At 41.3% G+C, this 18,615-nt stretch overlaps 1 protein-coding gene across 1 annotated transcript in view; it reads left to right on the top strand.

Moving 5' to 3' along the window:
* The window catches only part of sptlc2a (serine palmitoyltransferase, long chain base subunit 2a), a 61,644-nt gene that overhangs the window by 25,129 nt on the left and 17,900 nt on the right, over nucleotides 1-18,615 (top strand). Inside the window, exons 7-9 of the mRNA XM_036954482.1 lie at nucleotides 186-291; nucleotides 2,925-3,144; nucleotides 3,820-3,946. Coding sequence (XP_036810377.1) covers nucleotides 186-291; nucleotides 2,925-3,144; nucleotides 3,820-3,946 — 453 coding nt within the window. The remainder of the gene's footprint in view (nucleotides 1-185; nucleotides 292-2,924; nucleotides 3,145-3,819; nucleotides 3,947-18,615) is intronic.

The raw sequence follows: 18,615 nt of genomic DNA, 5'->3' as shown, positions 1-18,615 counted from the left end.
CGTTGTTAGCATCCCTGCCTTTCATTTCATATGGATTGATTTGAGACTGGTTCAGCCAGCAACCAGACAAATCTCGCTCAGGCCCCCAAAAGGCTAAGGCTGGCCATTGTCTCCTGACAGATGTTCATGGTGATTGTTCTGCTGTGGAAACTGTGTAACTGTGTGCTCCTGGTGTGTCTTGTCAGACATGCAAAGTCTGGAGAAGATGTTGAGAGACGCCATAGTCCACGGCCAGCCCAGAACACACAGGCCGTGGAAGAAGATCCTCATACTGGTGGAGGGTATATACAGGTAGTCTTTTACATGCTATTTCAACTTTACTTCTGACGGTACAGCTCTATGTGAGCTTAAGTCAATCTGTTTACATTTTTATAGAAGTACAGACTCAGAGCTTCAAAATGGTTTATCATACACTGTAGTTGGATAAACATGGAAAGCTATACTGCTTTGAAAGTTGATAAACTTGAAAGATTTTGCTGTTATTTGTTTACGACTATTCAGCATCTTTCACACACTCTTAAGCTTTAGTCCCACCCATCTCCTTTAAAAATTCTGATGTACAGTGGCTTGCGAAAGTATTCACACCCCTTGACTTTTTTCCTATTTTATTGCCTTACAACCTGGAATTAAAATAGATTTTTGGGGGGTTTGTATCATTTGATTTACACAACACGCCTAACATTTTGAAGATGCAAAATATTTTTTATTGTGACACAAACTAGAAATAAGACTACAAAACGGACCAAAAAACGAACTTGTGCGTGTGTAACTATTCACCCCCCCAAAGTCGATACTTTATCGAGCCACTTTTGCAGCAATTACAGCTGCAAGTCTCTTGGTGTATGTCTATAAGCTTGGCACATCTAGCCACTGGGATTTTTGCCCATTCTTCAAGGCAAATCTTCTCTAGCTCCTTCAAGTTGTATTGGTTCCACTGGTGTACAGAAATCTTTAAGTCATACCACAGATTCTCAATTGGATGGAGGTCTGGGCTTTGACTAGGCCATTCCAAGACATTGAAATGTTTCCCCTTAAACCACTCAAGTGTTGCTTTAGCAGTATGCTTAGGGTTATTGTCCTGCTGGAAGATGAACCTCCGTCCCAGTCTCAAATCTCTGGAAGATTGAAACAGGTTTCCCTCAAGACTTTCCCTGTATTTAGCGCCATCCATCATTCCTTAAATTCTGACCAGTTTCCCCGTCCCTGCTGATGGAAAAACATCCCCACAGCATGATGCTGCCACCACCATGCTTCACTGTGGGGATGGTGTTCTCTGGGTGATGAGAGGTATTGGGTTTGTGCCAGACATAGCGTTTTCGTTGATGGACAAAAGCTCAATTTTAGTCTCATCTGACCAGAGTACCTTCTTCCATATGTTTGGGGGGTTTCCCACATGCCTTTTAGCAAACACCAAACTTATTTTCTTATTTTTTTCTTGAAGCAATGTTTTTTTTCTGTCCACTCTTCTGTAAAGCCCAACTCTGTGGAGTGTATGGCTTAAAGTGGTCATATGGACAGATACTCCAATCTCCACTGTGGAGCTTTGCAGCTCATTCGGGGTTGTCTTTGGTCTCTTTGTTGCCTCTCTGATTAATTCCCACCTTGCCTGGTCCGTGAGTTTTGGTGGGCGGCCCTCTCTTGCCAGGTTTGTTATGGTGCCATATTCTTTCAATTTTTTAATAATGGATTTAATGGTGTTCCGTGGGATGTTTAAAGTTTCAGATATTTTTTTATAACCCAACCCTGATCTGTATTCTCTACAACTTTGTCCCTGACCTGTTTGGAGAGCTCCTTGGTCTTCATGGTGCCGCTTGCTTGGTGGTGCCGCTTACTTGGTGGTGCCGCTTGCTCAGTGGTGTTGCAAACTCTGGGGCCTTTCAGAACAGGTGTGTATATATATACACTGAGATCATGTGACAGATCATGTGACACTTAGCACACAGGTGGACTTTATTTAACTCATTATGTGACTTCTGAAGGTAATTGGTTGCACCAGATCTTATTTAGGGGCTTCATAACAAAGGGGGTGAATACATGTGCACGCACCACTTTTTCGTTTTTATTTAAAACAAATTTTTAAACAAGTTATTTCTTTTCACTTCACCAACTTCGACTATTTTATGTGACCATTACATGAAATCCCCCAAAAAATCAATTTAAAATACAGGTTGTAATGCAACAAAATAGGAAAATCACCAAGGGGGATGATATAGTATTCATACGAGTCAGCATGGCATTGTCCTCCAAAAAGCAGTCTCTACTTAAACTTTCCCCTTCTGTGCTTTGCTGCTAGCAACAGATACATTCAGGGCAGCAATGTTGTTGAGAGCTGTGGCAACACTTTTGCTGCTACACATAGCTAGCTATATCTTTCCAAATATCTGCAGTAGCAAAGATGATCTATATACTGACCAGTGAAGCCCCCATTCTGTGATAGATGGAAGCCTGTGACGTGACACACCAATCAGGACTCATCTCTCGGCATGTACAGCCCCACCATTATCTCAGCCAATCATGGCAGTCCAGGAAGGATCCTGTCTCTCTCCCTAGCTGTCTCCTAGGCTGAACTAGGCTCGTAACTAAAAATGTTTACAGATCACATACGAGTTTGTTATTAAGGCACATGAAAGTTTACATGTTCAAGAAGGCCTGCTGGCAGCAGAACATTATACATATACTTCAGAGGCAGCAGCTTAGACTGCTAGACCACCCCAGGCTACATGCTGTTTAAACTTTATACTGTAAAGAAGGAATCGACAGGAACTCCCAACACTGGTGCTCTCTCTCTCATTAGTCAAATGTACACTATGTGATGTGATGGCTGAAAATGTCCCCTGAAGTGAAGATGGGATACTTCCTCCATCTTTTGTCCCTCTTGTCACCCCCACCCACCCACCTTCCTACCCCTCTCTTTCTGTCCCCAGTATGGAAGGCAGTATAGTACGTCTACCTGAAGTCATAGCTCTGAAGAAGCGCTACAGGGCCTATCTGTACCTGGACGAGGCCCACAGTATTGGGGCTCTGGGGCCAGGGGGCCGAGGTGTGGTCGACTACTTTGGTCTGGACCCCCGAGACGTGGACGTCATGATGGGGACGTTCACCAAGAGCTTTGGTGCCGCTGGGGGCTACATCGGAGGCAGGAAGGTGAGGAGGATAACGTTGTTGTAATGGACAAGTTCACTTTTTTTTTAAAACCAAATCTGTATTTTGTATGTAAATGGCATGTTATAGAAGTTATAGATGTCCTGACACTTTTGTTGCGATTTCACCTGGATTTGAAAAGCGTACCCCGCCAGCGATAGACTTCCTCATGCTCATTCAGCTGTTGCAGGGGCACAGATAAAACATGAACCAACGGCTCCAAAAACACCCAAATACATCCTTTTCAAAACGGCAACGCTCTCAGGATAGTGATGCAGGTCTTTTGATGTTGTACACATGAAATTGTCTCATTCTGAACTTTTTCTGCAATGTTATGTTCCATTTTGTGCCACTCGTGTTATTGCCCGTGCATGCGCACAAGGAAAAGTATAGCTTGAGTCGCACGCGTTTAGAATCGCACAACGTCCTTTACTGTTACTAAAACGTTTCAATCACGTTACAAATAAACCTTTCAGATCCTGTAAATGTACCATATCAATATAAAAACATGACATATTAACAACACAGCAACATTTGAGAGAGGAGGGTGAAGAGCAACGGCGCACAATGTAGATATCTACTTTTATGCCAAGTGTGAAATCAGAAATGTATACTTTTAGTGTTGCAAATATACTAACCTCAGAATCGACAATAACATTCTATTCTGTTCTATTTTAGGAGTTGTTGGAGTACCTGCGCTCCCACTCTCACAGTGCGGTGTACGCCGCGTCCATGTCACCTCCTGTCGTGGAGCAGATCATCGCTTCTATGAAGTGCATTATGGGGGAGGACGGGACGACGCTTGGTGAGTAGAAACGCAGTGGATAGAGTGAAAAGCTGCTATTTCCCCCACACACACTGATGCAATGAAATGCCATTTTGAAGACATTGCACTGAGCTGTAAAAGGTGTTAGAGGAAGTTTTTGCTCTGTGGTTGGTACTGAGGTGTTTTCTGTTGACCCATACCATGCTACCACATAAGGGGGCGGCAGAAGCTTGTTTAAGACGAGCATGGCAGAATGCTCTGAACAGACAAACTTAGTTTCTGGACAGACACAGAGTAGGGTTCTGATTTACTGACTGTGTGTGAGGTAATCAGTGTTTTATATTGGTGGAAACGTACTGTACTTGCTATAACCAAGCTTGGGTAAACATTGACTATATAGTAGGCTATTTATCAGGTTTTAACTACAGTACCATCAAATCAAGTGTATTGGTCGTGTACACAGATTTGCAGGTTATCGCAGGTGCAGCGAAATGCTTGTGTTTCTAGCTCCAACAGTGCAGTAATACCAAGCAATAATATATTTAAAAATACACACACAATCCAGAAAATATCAATAGTAATAAGGAAATTAGTAAATATCAGAATGATGTCAGGGACCGGAATATGTGTGTGTGTGTGTGTCTCAAACGTTTCGGGTAGCCTTCCACCACCTTCCCACAATAAGTTGGATGAATTTGGCCAATTCCTCCTGACAGAGCTGGTAAAATATATATATATATACAGTGCCTTGCGAAAGTATTCGGCCCCCTTGAACTTTGCGACCTTTTGCCACATTTCAGGCTTCAAACATAAAGATATAAAACTGTATTTTTTTGTGAAGAATCAACAACAAGTGGGACACAATCATGAAGTGGAACGACATTTATTGGATATTTCAAACTTTTTTAACAAATCAAAAACTGAAAAATTGGGCGTGCAAAATTATTCAGCCCCCTTAAGTTAATACTTTGTAGCGCCACCTTTTGCTGCGATTACAGCTGTAAGTCGCTTGGGGTATGTCTCTATCAGTTTTGCACATCGAGAGACTGACATTTTTTCCCATTCCTCCTTGCAAAACAGCTCGAGCTCAGTGAGGTTGGATGGAGAGCATTTGTGAACAGCAGTTTTCAGTTCTTTACACAGATTCTCGATTGGATTCAGGTCTGGACTTTGACTTGGCCATTCTAACACCTGGATATGTTTATTTTTGAACCATTCCATTGTAGATTTTGCTTTATGTTTTGGATCATTGTCTTGTTGGAAGACAAATCTCCGTCCCAGTCTCAGGTCTTTTGCAGACTCCATCAGGTTTTCTTCCAGAATGGTCCTGTATTTGGCTCCATCCATCTTCCCATCAATTTTAACCATCTTCCCTGTCCCTGCTGAAGAAAAGCAGGCCCAAACCATGATGCTGCCACCACCATGTTTGACAGTGGGGATGGTGTGTTCAGGGTGATGAGCTGTGTTGCTTTTACGCCAAACATAACGTTTTGCATTGTTGCCAAAAAGTAAAATTTTGGTTTCATCTGACCAGAGCACCTTCTTCCACATGTTTGGTGTGTCTCCCAGGTGGCTTGTGGCAAACTTTAAACAACACTTTTTATGGATATCTTTAAGAAATGGCTTTCTTCTTGCCATTCTTCCATAAAGGCCAGATTTGTGCAATATACGACTGATTGTTGTCCTATGGACAGAGTCTCCCACCTCAGCTGTAGATCTCTGCAGTTCATCCAGAGTGATCATGGGCCTCTTGGCTGCATCTCTGATCAGTCTTCTCCTTGTATGAGCTGAAAGTTTAGAGGGACGGCCAGGTCTTGGTAGATTTGCAGTGGTCTGATACTCCTTCCATTTCAATATTATCGCTTGCACAGTGCTCCTTGGGATGTTTAAAGCTTGGGAAATCTTTTTGTATCCAAATCCGGCTTTAAACTTCTTCACAACAGTATCTCGGACCTGCCTGGTGTGTTCCTTGTTCTTCATGATGCTCTCTGCGCTTTTAACGGACCTTTGAGACTATCACAGTGCAGGTGCATTTATACGGAGACTTGATTACACACAGGTGGATTGTATTTATCATCATTAGTCATTTAGGTCAACATTGGATCATTCAGAGATCCTCACTGAACTTCTGGAGAGAGTTTGCTGCACTGAAAGTAAAGGGGCTGAATAATTTTGCACGCCCAATTTTTCAGTTTTTGATTTGTTAAAAAAGTTTGAAATATCCAATAAATGTCGTTCCACTTCATGATTGTGTCCCACTTGTTGTTGATTCTTCACAAAAAAATACAGTTTTATATCTTTATGTTTGAAGCATGAAATATGGCAAAAGGTTGCAAAGTTCAAGGGGGCCGAATACTTTCGCAAGGCACTGTATATATATGTAAATGTTGGTGTATGTAAACCTAAGTGTATGTAAATTTCCGACTTCAACTGAAATATATTTATTTATTTATTTATTTCAGTTGAAGTCGGAAATTTACACACACTTAGGTTGGAGTCATTAAAACTAATTTTTTAACCACTCCACAAATTTCTTGTTCACAAACTATAGTTTTGGCAAGTCTGTTAGGACATCTACTTTTGTGCATGACACACGTCATTTTTCCAACAGTTGTACAGACATATTATATCTGTACAGACAGATTATTTCACTTATAATTCACTGTATCACAATTCCTGTGGGTCAGAAGTTTATATACACTAAGTTGACTGTGCCTTTAAACAACTTGGAAAATTCCAGAAAATGATGTCATGGCTTTAGAAGCTTCTGATAGGCTAATTGACATAATTTTAGTCAATTTGAGGTGTACCTGTGGATGTATTTCAAGGCCTAACTTCAGACTCAGTGCGTCTTTGCTTGACATCATTGGAAAATCCAAACACATCAGCCAAGACCTCAGAAAGAAATTGTAGACCTCCACAAGTCTGGTTCATCCTTGGGAGCAATTTCCAAACACCTGAAGGTACCACCTTCATCTGTACAAACAATAGTACGCAAGTATAAACATCATGGGACTACGCAGCTGTCATACCACTCAGGAAGGAGACGCGTTCTGTCTCCTAGAGATGAACGTACTTTGGTGTGAAAAGTGCAAATCAATCCCAGAACAACAGCAAAGGACCTTCTGAAGATGCTGGAGGAAACGGGTACAAAAGTGTCTATATCCACAGTAAAATGAGTCCTATGTCGATATAACCTGAAAGGCTCAGCAAGGAAGAAGCCTCTTTTTCAAAACCTCCATTAAAAAAGCCAGACTACGGTTTGCAACTGTACATGGGGATGAAGATCGTACTTTTTGGAGAAATGTCCTCTGGTCTGATGATACAAAAATTTAACTGTTTGACCATAATGATCATCTTTGTTTGGAGGAAAAGGGGGAGGCTTGCAAGCCGAAGAACACCATCCCAACCGTGAAGCATGGGGGTGGCAGCATCATGTTGTGGGGGTGCTTTGCTGCAGGAGGGACTGGTGCACTTCACAAAATAGATGGCATCGTGGGGATGGAAAATGATGTGGATATATTGAAGCAACATCAATCAGGAAGTTAAAGCTTGGTCACAAATGGGTCTTCCAAATGGACATTGACCCCAAGCATACTTCCAAAGTTGTGGCAAAATGGCTTAAGGACAACAAAATCAAGTTATTTCAGTGGCCATCACAAAGCCCTGACCTCAATTCTATGGAAAATTTGTGGGCAGAACTGAAAAAGTGTGTGTGATCAAGGCCTACAAATCTGACAAGGCCTACAAAATTTACCTTATTGTGGGAAGCTTGTGGAAGGCTACCCAAAACGTTTGACCCAAGTTAAACAGTTTTAAGGCAATGCTACCAAATACTAATTGAGTATTTCTGACTCACTGGGAATGTGATGAAAGAAATAAGACTGAAAACAATAATTCTCTCTACTGTTATTCTGACATGTCACATTCTTAAAATAAAGTGGTGATCCTAACTGACCTAAGGAGAATTTTTACTTGATTAAATGTCAGGAATTGGGACAAACTGAGTTTAAATGTATTTGGCTAAGGTATATGTAAACTTCAGACTTCAACTGTGTGTGTGTGTGTGTGTGTGTGTGTGTGTGTGTGTACACTCACATTACTACTGTCCCCCACCCACTCAGCAACGATGGTTGTTAATGCCGTTTTAGTTTCTCTGCTCTGTGCCTCCTCCATGTTCTTAATTGTCAGTAGTTCCTGGGACTTCATGTCCCACTTCTCATTAACGTGATGGGTCGTTGCAGTGATGTATGACAGTGTGTTCATTGACGTCCAACAATCTGTTCAAATTTTATTGGTCACATACACAGAATTATCAGAAGTTCTTGCGGGTGTAGTGAAATGCATGTGTTCCTAGCTCCAACAGTGCAGTAATATCTAGCAATGCACAACAATACACAAATCTAAAAAGTAAAAGAATGGAATTTAGAAATATATAAATATTAGGTTCTTGTTGTTCGAGAGCTGGCGCTTTTGTAGGCCTACTTGCAGAGTAATCATTGCACAATTTCTCCATCAGTTTTTCGACATGGCATCTTGTAGTCTGGTTCTAGACATGCCAACAGGGCAACATTGAAGCCGACATCTTCTACCGTTGACAATGGCTGCAAATCAACTGCAATCATTTCTGTAATCAGCGCTGTGATTTTCTCACCCCCGCCGTCCCTTATCGCACTGCTGCCAGGAACGGGTTGGGTCTCACGGTGCCTCCCTTTTCAGCATTGCACCTGTGCTGCCACTGTAGCTCAATTCCACCTTGCAGAGTTTGCATTTCACAACCTCCTCATTTAACTTCTCTAAGTAATTGCCATACAGGACTTCACTGCTGTCTCTACCCTATCTCACTCTGTCTCACTCGCTGGCATTTTTATATATATATATTTTTTACTGTTAACGAGGATGACGTGCGGAGCGCTTTATATCCGGGGCAAATCATTTGAAAGATGCAGATCTACTAACGTTCAGCATGGTTGCGTTTAGGCATTTGTTTAAAGTTTATTTTACGCTTGATGATGATGATGATTGGGGCCTGTTAGTGGTAGTTTTGTGATAATTGCACTGTTTTTCAGTTAGGGATTTCTTTCTAAACTTTGTCGATCCCAATTTTGTTTAAACGTCACACCCCTAATGTATATAAATATAATGCAGTGTATAGACAGTATGGACAGTAAATGAATAGAAAAGGGTGTTTACAGCAGTAGTTATATAGGATGAGCCATAACTAGTCTAGATTACAGTATATACGTATAAAGTGGGTGAAACGGTATGTAAACATAAGTAACTAGTGACTAGTGTTCAATGACTCTACATAGGGCAGCAGTCTCTTTGGTGCAGGGTAGTGTACCTGGTGGTAGCCAGCTAGAACAGTGACTAAGGTTCACGGCAGGGTACTGGGCAGAGGCTGGATAGTGGTGACTGTTTGATAATGGCCTGGAGATAAACTCTTTCTCAGTCTCTCGGTCCCAGCTTTTATGCAACTGTAGTGTCTCCACCTTCTAAATGTTAGCGGGGTGAACAGGCTGTGGCTCCGGTGGCTGAGGTTCTTAATGATTTTCTTGGCCTTCCTGTGGCACAGGGTGCTGTAGATGTCCTAGAGGACAGGCAGTGTGCCCCCGATGATGTGTTGGACTGATTGCACCACGGTCTGGAAAGCCCTGTGGTTGCAGATGGTGCAATTGCATCCCGACAGGATGCTCTCAATAGTGCATCTGGAGAAATGAGGGCCACACCGGATTTCTTCAGCCTCCTTGAGGTTGTTGTGCATTCTTCACCATGCTGCCTGTGTGAAGGGACCATTTCAGGTTGTCAGTGATGTGCACGCCAAGGAATTTGAAGCTTTTGACCCTCTCCACTACGGCCCTGTCGATGTGGATGATGGTGTGCTCCGCCAGGGCTCTCACCTCCTCCCTGTAGGCTGTCTCATCGTTGTTTGTACTCAGCCTTCAACTGTTGTCGTCAGCAAACTTGCTTATAGAGTTGGAGGCGTGAAAAGGGGGGAGGGGGCTGAGCACGCACCTCCTCTGGGGCCCCCATGTTGAGGATCAGCATGGCGGAGTTGTTGTTGCCTGCCTTCACCACTTGGGGTTGGCCCTTCAGGAAGTCCAGGTGCCAGTTGCAAAGGGAAGGGTCCAGTTCCATGCCTTGAGCTTTGTGATGAGCTTGGAGGGCACTATGGTATTGAAGGCTGAGCTGTAGTTGATGAACAGCATTCTTACCTAGGTACAGTGCATTCGGAAAGTATTCAGACCCCTTTACTTTTCCCACATTTTGTTAAGGTAGTTTTTATTCTAAAATGGATTCAATAAAAAAATCTCAATCTACACACACTACCCCCTAATGACAAAGCGAAAACAGGTTTTTAGAAATGTTTGCAAATTTATAAAACAAAATTAAGTATTCAGACCCTTTGCTATGAGACTCGAAATGTAGCTCAGGGGCATCCTATTTCTATTGATCATCCTTGAGATGTTTCTACATCTTGATTGGAGTCCACCTGTGGTAAATTCAATTGATTTGGAAAGGCACACACCTGTCCATATAAGGTCCCACAGTTGACACTGCAAAAACCAAGCCATGAGGTTAAAATAATTGTCCGTAGAGCTCCGAGACAGGATTGTGTCGAGGCACAGATCTGCGGAAGGGTACATAAACATTAATACAGCATTGAAGGTCCCCAAGAACACAGTGGCCTCCGTCATTCTTATTGGAAGAAGTTTGGAACCACCAAGACCCTTCCTAGAGCTGGCTGCCCGTCCAAACTGAGCAATCGGGGGAGAAGGGCTTGGTCAGGGAGGTGACCAAGAACCTTCCAGAAAAACAAACAGAAGCTACTCCTCAGTAAAAGGCACATGACAGCCCGCTTGGAGTTTGCCAAAAGGCACCTAAAGGCCTCAGACCATGAGAAACAAGATTTTCTGGTCTGATAAAACCAAGATTGAATGATATGGCGTGAATGCCAAGCGTCATGTCTGGAGGAAATCTGGCACCATCCCTACGGTGAATCATGGTGGTGGCAGCATCATGCTGTGGTTTTCAACGGCAGGGACTGGTAGACTAGTCAGGATAGAGGGAAACATGAACAGAAAAAAGTACAGAGCACTCAGACTGGGGCGAAGGTTCACCTTCCAACAGGACAACGACCTTAAGCACACAGCCAACACAACGCAGGAGTGGTTTCGGGACAAGTCTCTGAATGTCCTTGAGTGGCCCAGACTTTAACCTGATCGAATTGTATGTAATGTATGTATGTATGTATGTATGTATGTATGTATGTATGTATGTATGTATGTATGTATGTATGTATGTATGTATGTATGTATGTATGTATGTATGTATGTATGTATGTATGTATGTATGTATGTATGTATGTATGTATGTATGTATGTATGTATGTATGTATGTATGTATGTATGTATGTATGTATGTATGTATGTATGTATGTATGTATGTATGTATGTATGTATGTATGTATGTATGTATGTATGTATGTATGTATGTATGTATGTATGTATGTATACTGCTCAAACAAATAAAGGGAACACTTAAACAACACAATATAACTCCAAGTCAATCACACTTCTGTGAAATCCAACTGTCCACTTAGGAAGCAACACGGATTGACAATACATTTCACATGCTGTTGTGCAAATGGAATAGACAACAGGTGGAAATCATAGGCAATTAGCAAGACACCCCCAATAAAGGAGTGGTTCTGCAGGTGGTGACCACAGACACTTCAGTTCCTATGCTTCCTGGCTGATGTTTTGGTCACTTTTGAATGCTGGCGGTGCTTTCACTCTAGTGGTAGCATGAGATGGAGTCTACAACCCACACAAGTGGCTCAGGTAGTGCAGCTCATCCAGAATGGCACATCAATGCGAGCTGTGGCAAGAAGGTTTGCTGTGTCTGTCAGCGTAGTGTCCAGAGCATGGAGGCGCTACCAGGAGACAGGCCAATACATCAGGAGACGTGGAGGAGGCCGTAGGAGGGCAACAACCCAGCAGCAGGACCGCTACCTCCGCCTTTGTGCAAGGAGGAGCAGGAGGACCACAAAACGCCCTGCAAAATGACCTCCAGCTGGCCACAAATGTGCATGTGTCTGCTCAAACGGTCAGAAACAGACTCCATGAGGGTGGTATATGATGGCCCGACGTCCACAGGTGGAGGTTGTGCTTACAGCCCAACACCGTGCAGGACGTTTGGCATTTGCCAGAGAACACCAAGATTGGCAAATTCGCCACTGGCATTTCTTCACAGATGAAAGCAGGTTCACACTGAGCACGTGACAGACGTGACAGAGTCTGGAGACGCCGTGGAGAACGTTCTGCTGCCTGCAACATCCTCCAGCATGACTGGTTTGACGGTGGGTCAGTCATGGTGTGGGGTGGAATTTCTTTGGGGGGCCGCACATCCCTCCATGTGCTCGCCAGAGGTAGCCTGAATGCCATTAGATACCGAGATGAGATCCTCAGACCCCTTGTGAGACCATATGCTGGTGCGGTTGGCCCTGGGTTCCTCCTAATGCAAGACAATGCATGTGGCTGGAGTGTGTAGGAGTTGGCGGATGCTTTAGTCCAGGTCTGGGAGGAGATCCCTCAGGAAACCATCCGCCACCTCATCAGGAGCATGTCCAGGCGTTGTAGGGAGGTCATACAGGCACGTGGAGGCCACACACACTACTGAGCCTCATTTTGACTTGTTTTAAGGACATTACATCAAAGTTTGATCAGCCTGTAGTGTGGTTTTCCACTTTCATTTTGAGTATTTTGAGACTCCAAATCCAGACCTCAATGTGTTGATAAATTTGATTTTCATTGATGATTTTTGTGTGATTTGGTTGTCAGCACATTCAAGTATGTAAAGAAAAAAGTATTTAATAAGAATATTTCATTCATTCAGATCTAGGATGTGTTATTTTACTGTTCCCTTTTATTTTTTTGAGCAGTGTATGTATGTGTATATATATATATATATATATATATATATATATATATATATATATATATATCACACACACACACACACACACACACACACACACACACACACACTGCTCAAAAAAACTTTCAGCTTTGAAAAACATTTCACATGCTGTCAGAAGTCACCGTTTACTCTTTTGGAATATATATATATATATATACAGTGCCTTGCGAAAGTATTCGGCCCCCTTGAACTTTGCGACCTTTTGCCACATTTCAGGCTTCAAACATAAAGATATAAAACTGTATTTTTTTGTGAAGAATCAACAACAAGTGGGACACAATCATGAAGTGGAACGACATTTATTGGATATTTCAAACTTTTTTAACAAATCAAAAACTGAAAAATTGGGCGTGCAAAATTATTCAGCCCCTTTACTTTCAGTGCAGCAAACTCTCTCCAGAAGTTCAGTGAGGATCTCTGAATGATCCAATGTTGACCTAAATGACTAATGATGATACATACAATCCACCTGTGTGTAATCAAGTCTCCGTATAAATGCACCTGCACTGTGATAGTATCAGAGGTCCGTTAAAAGCGCAGAGAGCATCATGAAGAACAAGGAACACACCAGGCAGGTCCGAGATACTGTTGTGAAGTTTAAAGCCGGATTTGGATACAAAAAGATTTCCCAAGCTTTAAACATCCCAAGGAGCACTGTGCAAGCAATAATATTGAAATGGAAGGAGTATCAGACCACTGCAAATCTACCAAGACCTGGCCGTCCCTCTAAACTTTCAGCTCATACAAGGAGAAGACTGATCAGAGATGCAGCCAAGAGGCCCATGATCACTCTGGATGAAATGCAGAGATCTACAGCTGAGGTGGGAGACTCTGTCCATAGGACAACAATCAGTCGTATATTGCACAAATCTGGTCTTTATGGAAGAGTGGCAAGAAGAAAGCCATTTCTTAAAGATATCCATAAAAAGTGTTGTTTAAAGTTTGCAATCGGAAATCGGTATTTTTGGGTGCCGATTTCCGATTTATAAAAAAAATGTTTTATTTTTATTTATTTAACTAGGCAAGTCAGTTAAGAACCCATACTTATTTTCAATGACCGCCTAGGAACTGTGGGTTTACTGCCTTGTGCAGGGGCAGAACGACAGATTTTCACCTTGTCAGCTCAGGGGTTCCAATCTTGCAACCGCACAGTTAACTAGTCCAACGCTCTAACCATTGCACTCCACGAGGAGCCTGCCTGTTACGCGAACGCAGTAGAAGCCAAGGTAAATTGCTAGCTAGCATTAAGCTTATCTTATAAAAAAACAATCAATCATAATCACTAGTTATAATTACTAAATCAGTTTAGCAGGCAATATTAACCAGGTGAAATTGTGTCATTTCTCTTGCGTTCATTGCACTCAGAGTCAGGGTATATGCAACAGTTTGGGCTGCCTGGCTCATTGCGAACTAATTTGCCAGACTTTTACGTAATTATGACATACATTGAAGGTTGTGCAATGTAACAAGAATATTTTAAAAATACCGAACGGTTCCGTATTTCACTAAAATAATAAACGTTTTGTTTTCGAAATGATAGTTTCCGGATTTGATCATATTAATGACCAAAGGCTCGTATTTCTATGTGTTATTATGTAACGATGCTTCGAGTGTGGCTGTTGTCGATGTGTTCCTGGTTCAAGCCCAGGTAGGGGCGAGGAGGGGGACGGAAGCTATACTGTTACACTGGCAATACTATAGTGCCTATAAGAACATCCAATAGTCAAAGGTATATGAAATACAAATGGTATAGAGAGAAATAGTCCTATAAATACTATATTAACTACAACCTAAAACCTCTTACCTTGGAATATTAAAGTCTCATGTTAAATAAAAGGAACCACCAACTTTCATATGTTCTCATCTTCTGAGCAAGGAACTTAAATGTTAGCTTTATTACATGGCACACATTTCTATATGGCACATATTACTTTATTCTCCAACACTTTGGTTTTGCATTATTTAAACTAAATTGAACATGTTTCATTATTTATTTTTTGGCTAAATTGATTTTATTGATGTTTTATTTTATGTTAAAATAAGTGTTAATTCAGTATTGTTGTACTTGTCATTATTACAAATAAAAAATATGGTCCTTTGGTCCTCCTCCAATAATCGGTATCAGCGTTGAAAAATCATAATCGGTCGACCTCTAATACAGTACCAGTCAAAAGTTTGGACACACCTACTAATTCCAGTTTTTTATTTTTTTAATATTTTTTTATTTTCTACATTGTAGAATAATAGTGAAGACATCAACACTATGAAATGACACATGGAATAATTTAGTTACCAAAAAAGTGTTAAACAAATTAAAATATATTTGAGATTTTTCAAAGTAGCCACCCTTTGCCTTGATGACAGCTTTGCACACTCTTGGCATTTTCTCAACCAGCTTCATGAGGTAGTCACCTGGAATTATTTTTATTTATTTTATTTAACCTTTTATTTAACCAGGAAGGGCTCATTGAGATTAAAATTACTTTTTCAAGAGCGCCCTGGCCAAGATAGGCAGCACCAAGTCATTACAAAAAAATTACAGACAGACAACATGAAAAACTACAAGTAATCTAGTAAAAACCATTGAATTCACAAGTATAAAACAGCAAATTAAAAACATTGACAGGTCAGGGAATCAGCCTCAAAATCCTTTGTCAGTAATTTAAAAGTTCTTCCAGTGTAAAAGTATTTTGGAAGGTGTTCCAAGACGATGGCGCAGATTACATAAAAGCCCTTTTACAAAATTCAGTTTGAACATTTGGAACAGTTAGCAGGATAAAGTCCAGCGAACGAAGAGAGTACCCACCACATTTCTGAACAATAAAAATGCCCAAATAAAAAGGTAGTAAACCCAAAATGGCTTTGTAAATAAAAGTATATCCCGTGACTGAGCCTACGAGTGACTAGAGAAGGCCAGCCAACCCTGGTATACAAAGTGCAGTGATGCATAAGGGTTTTGCTGTTATATAAATAAATAAATAAATCTCTGTGCGCCATGGTAAAGGGTGTCAATTGATCTCAAACACTGAGCGGAAGCATTCATATATAAAATATCCCCATAGTCTAGAAAAGTCATAATGTAGCTGACACTAGCCTCCTTCTGGCTTCAAAAGAAAAACAGGCCTTATTCCTAAAATAAAATCCAATTTTCAGCTTCAAGTTGTTGAATATGCAATTTAAAAGAGGCTGTCATCAACTAAAATTCCAAGATATTTATGAGGTTACAACCTCAAGCTCCTTGCCCTGACAGGTAGTAATAGGTGAAAGGTTTTATTTCTTGCATTAGAAAACACCGTTAGTTTAGTTTTGTCAGTATTGAGGATAAGCTTCAATTGACACAAGGTATGTTGAACAGTATAAAAAGCAGTTTGCATGTTCTGGAAAGCTTTTGTAAGAGACGAGACACAACAGTAAATAACAGAATCATCAGCATAAAAATTAAGTTAAGTTAAATTAAGTTAAATTAAGTTAAAAATTAAGTTGTGCATTTTGGATATTTTTGTCTAAATCATTTATATAAATAGTGAATAAGAGAGGACCAAGTACAGAGCCTTGGGGCACACCATTCAAGACAGACAATTTAACAGACATAAGCCCATCAAATTGAGTGCACTGAGTTCTATCAGAGAGATAGTTAGCAAACCATGCAACTGCATGCTCCGAAAGACCTACACTCGACAATCTCTGCCTTAGTATAGCATGATCAACTGTATCAAAAGCCTTAGAGAGATCAATAAAAAGTGAGACACAGTGCTGTTTTTTGTCAATGGCTTCAGTGATATCATTTAAAACCTTCATGGCTGCTGTAATTGTGCTATGCTTCTTCCTGAAGCCCGATTTGGTACATTGATAAAATAGAGTTAGTAAATGAACTCTGCATTTCAATTAACAGCTGTGCCTTGTTAAAAGTGAATTTGTGGAATTTCTTTCCTCCTTAATGCTTTTGAGCCAATCAGCTGTGTTGTGACAAGGTGGGCTTTATATATCGACGATAGTCCTATTTGGTAAAAGTCCATGTTATGGCAAGAACAGCTCACATAAGCAAAGAGAAATGACAGCCAATCATTACTTTAAGACATGAAGGTCAGTCAATCCGGAAATTTTCAATAACTTTTAAATATTCTTCAAGTGCAGTCTCAAAAACCATCAAGCTCTCATGAGGACCGCCACAGGAAAGGAAGGCCCAGAATTACCTCTGCTGCAGAGGATAAGTTCATTAGAGTTACCAGCCTCAGAAATCGGCAGTTAACTGCACCTCAGATTGCATCCCAAATAATTGCTTCACAAATTTCAAGTAACAGGAGTGAATCTGGCCTTCATGATTGATGCAAAGAAACCACTACTGAAGGACACGAGAGACTTGCTTGGGCCAAGAAACACGAGCAATGGATATTAGACCGGTGGAAATCTGTCCTTTGGTCTGATGAGTCCAAATTAGAGGTTTTTGGTTTCAACCGCTGTGTCTTTGTGAGATGCAAAGTAGGTGAACGGATGATTTCTGTATGTGTGATTCCCACCGTGAAGCATGGAGGAGGAGGTGTGATGGTGTTGAGGTGCTTTGCTGGTGACACTGTCAATGATTTACTTAAAATTCAAGCCACACTTAACCCACATGGCTACCACAGCACTCTGCAGCGATACGCCATCCCATCTGGTTTGGGCTTTTGTTTTTCAACAGGACAATGACCCAACACACCTCCTGGCTGTGTAAGGGCTATTTGACCAAGAAGAAGAGTGAGGGAGTGCTGCATCAGATGACCTGGCCTCCACAATCACCCAACCTCAACCCAATTGAGATGGTTTGGGATGAGTTGGACCGCAGATTGCAGGAAAAGCAGCCAACAAGTGCTCAGCAAGTGCTCAGCATATGTGGGAACTCCTTTGAGACTGTTGGTAAAGCATTCAAGGTGAAGCTGGTTGAGAGAATGCCAAGAGTATGCAAAGCTGTAATCAAGTCCATGTGTGGCTACTTTGAAGAATCTCAAATATAAAATGTATTTTGATTAACACACATGATTCCATATGTGTTATTTCATAGTTTTGATGTCTTCACTATTATTCTACAATGTATAAATAGTACAAATAAAGGAAACACTTGAATGAGTAGGTGTCCAAACTTTTGACTGTGTGTGTGTGTGTGTGTGTGTGTGTGTGTGTGTGTGTGTGTACAATTATTTATTTTTAAGGGTAAGCTTAAAATAGGCATGGTCCGATTTGATTCCACAATCTAAGTTTAGCTTTTTTTAATATTCCAGAAAATCTATAGTTATTTCTGGTTGCTTATCAAAGGCATCTGGCTTTGTAGTATATAACCCTCTGCAGTACTGACCATGGCTACAGACACACACCCACACACTCACTTGCTTACTTTATTCCTGTCACTGTCCCTGCTTAGTGTTGCATAATTTTAATTTAAACATATTGTGGATAAACAACAGTCATCACATACTTTTTCCACTCTCTGTACAATACATTCTGTATGGTCAACCCTAACCTTGAATCATCACTATTGTTTCACTTTCATGCTTTTGATGGAGGGAATGTCATGTGGGAGGTTTTTAATTTCTGCCCTCTTCTGTTTTTCACCACTCATTAAATAAGAGTGATGGCTTCCACAGATGCACAGAGTCTTTCCAGGTACAATATCTAACCCAGAACCCCAACCAACCCCTCCAATATGGCAACAATTACCCAGCAGGCCACACTGATAGGCCCTTTGGTGAGGC

The sequence above is a fragment of the Oncorhynchus mykiss genome, chromosome 19 (assembly GCF_013265735.2).
Source record: "Oncorhynchus mykiss isolate Arlee chromosome 19, USDA_OmykA_1.1, whole genome shotgun sequence".
Lineage (NCBI taxonomy): Eukaryota > Metazoa > Chordata > Actinopteri > Salmoniformes > Salmonidae > Oncorhynchus > Oncorhynchus mykiss.
Note: the sequence above shows the minus strand (reverse complement) of the source record. Positions and strands in the feature narration are given on the sequence as shown.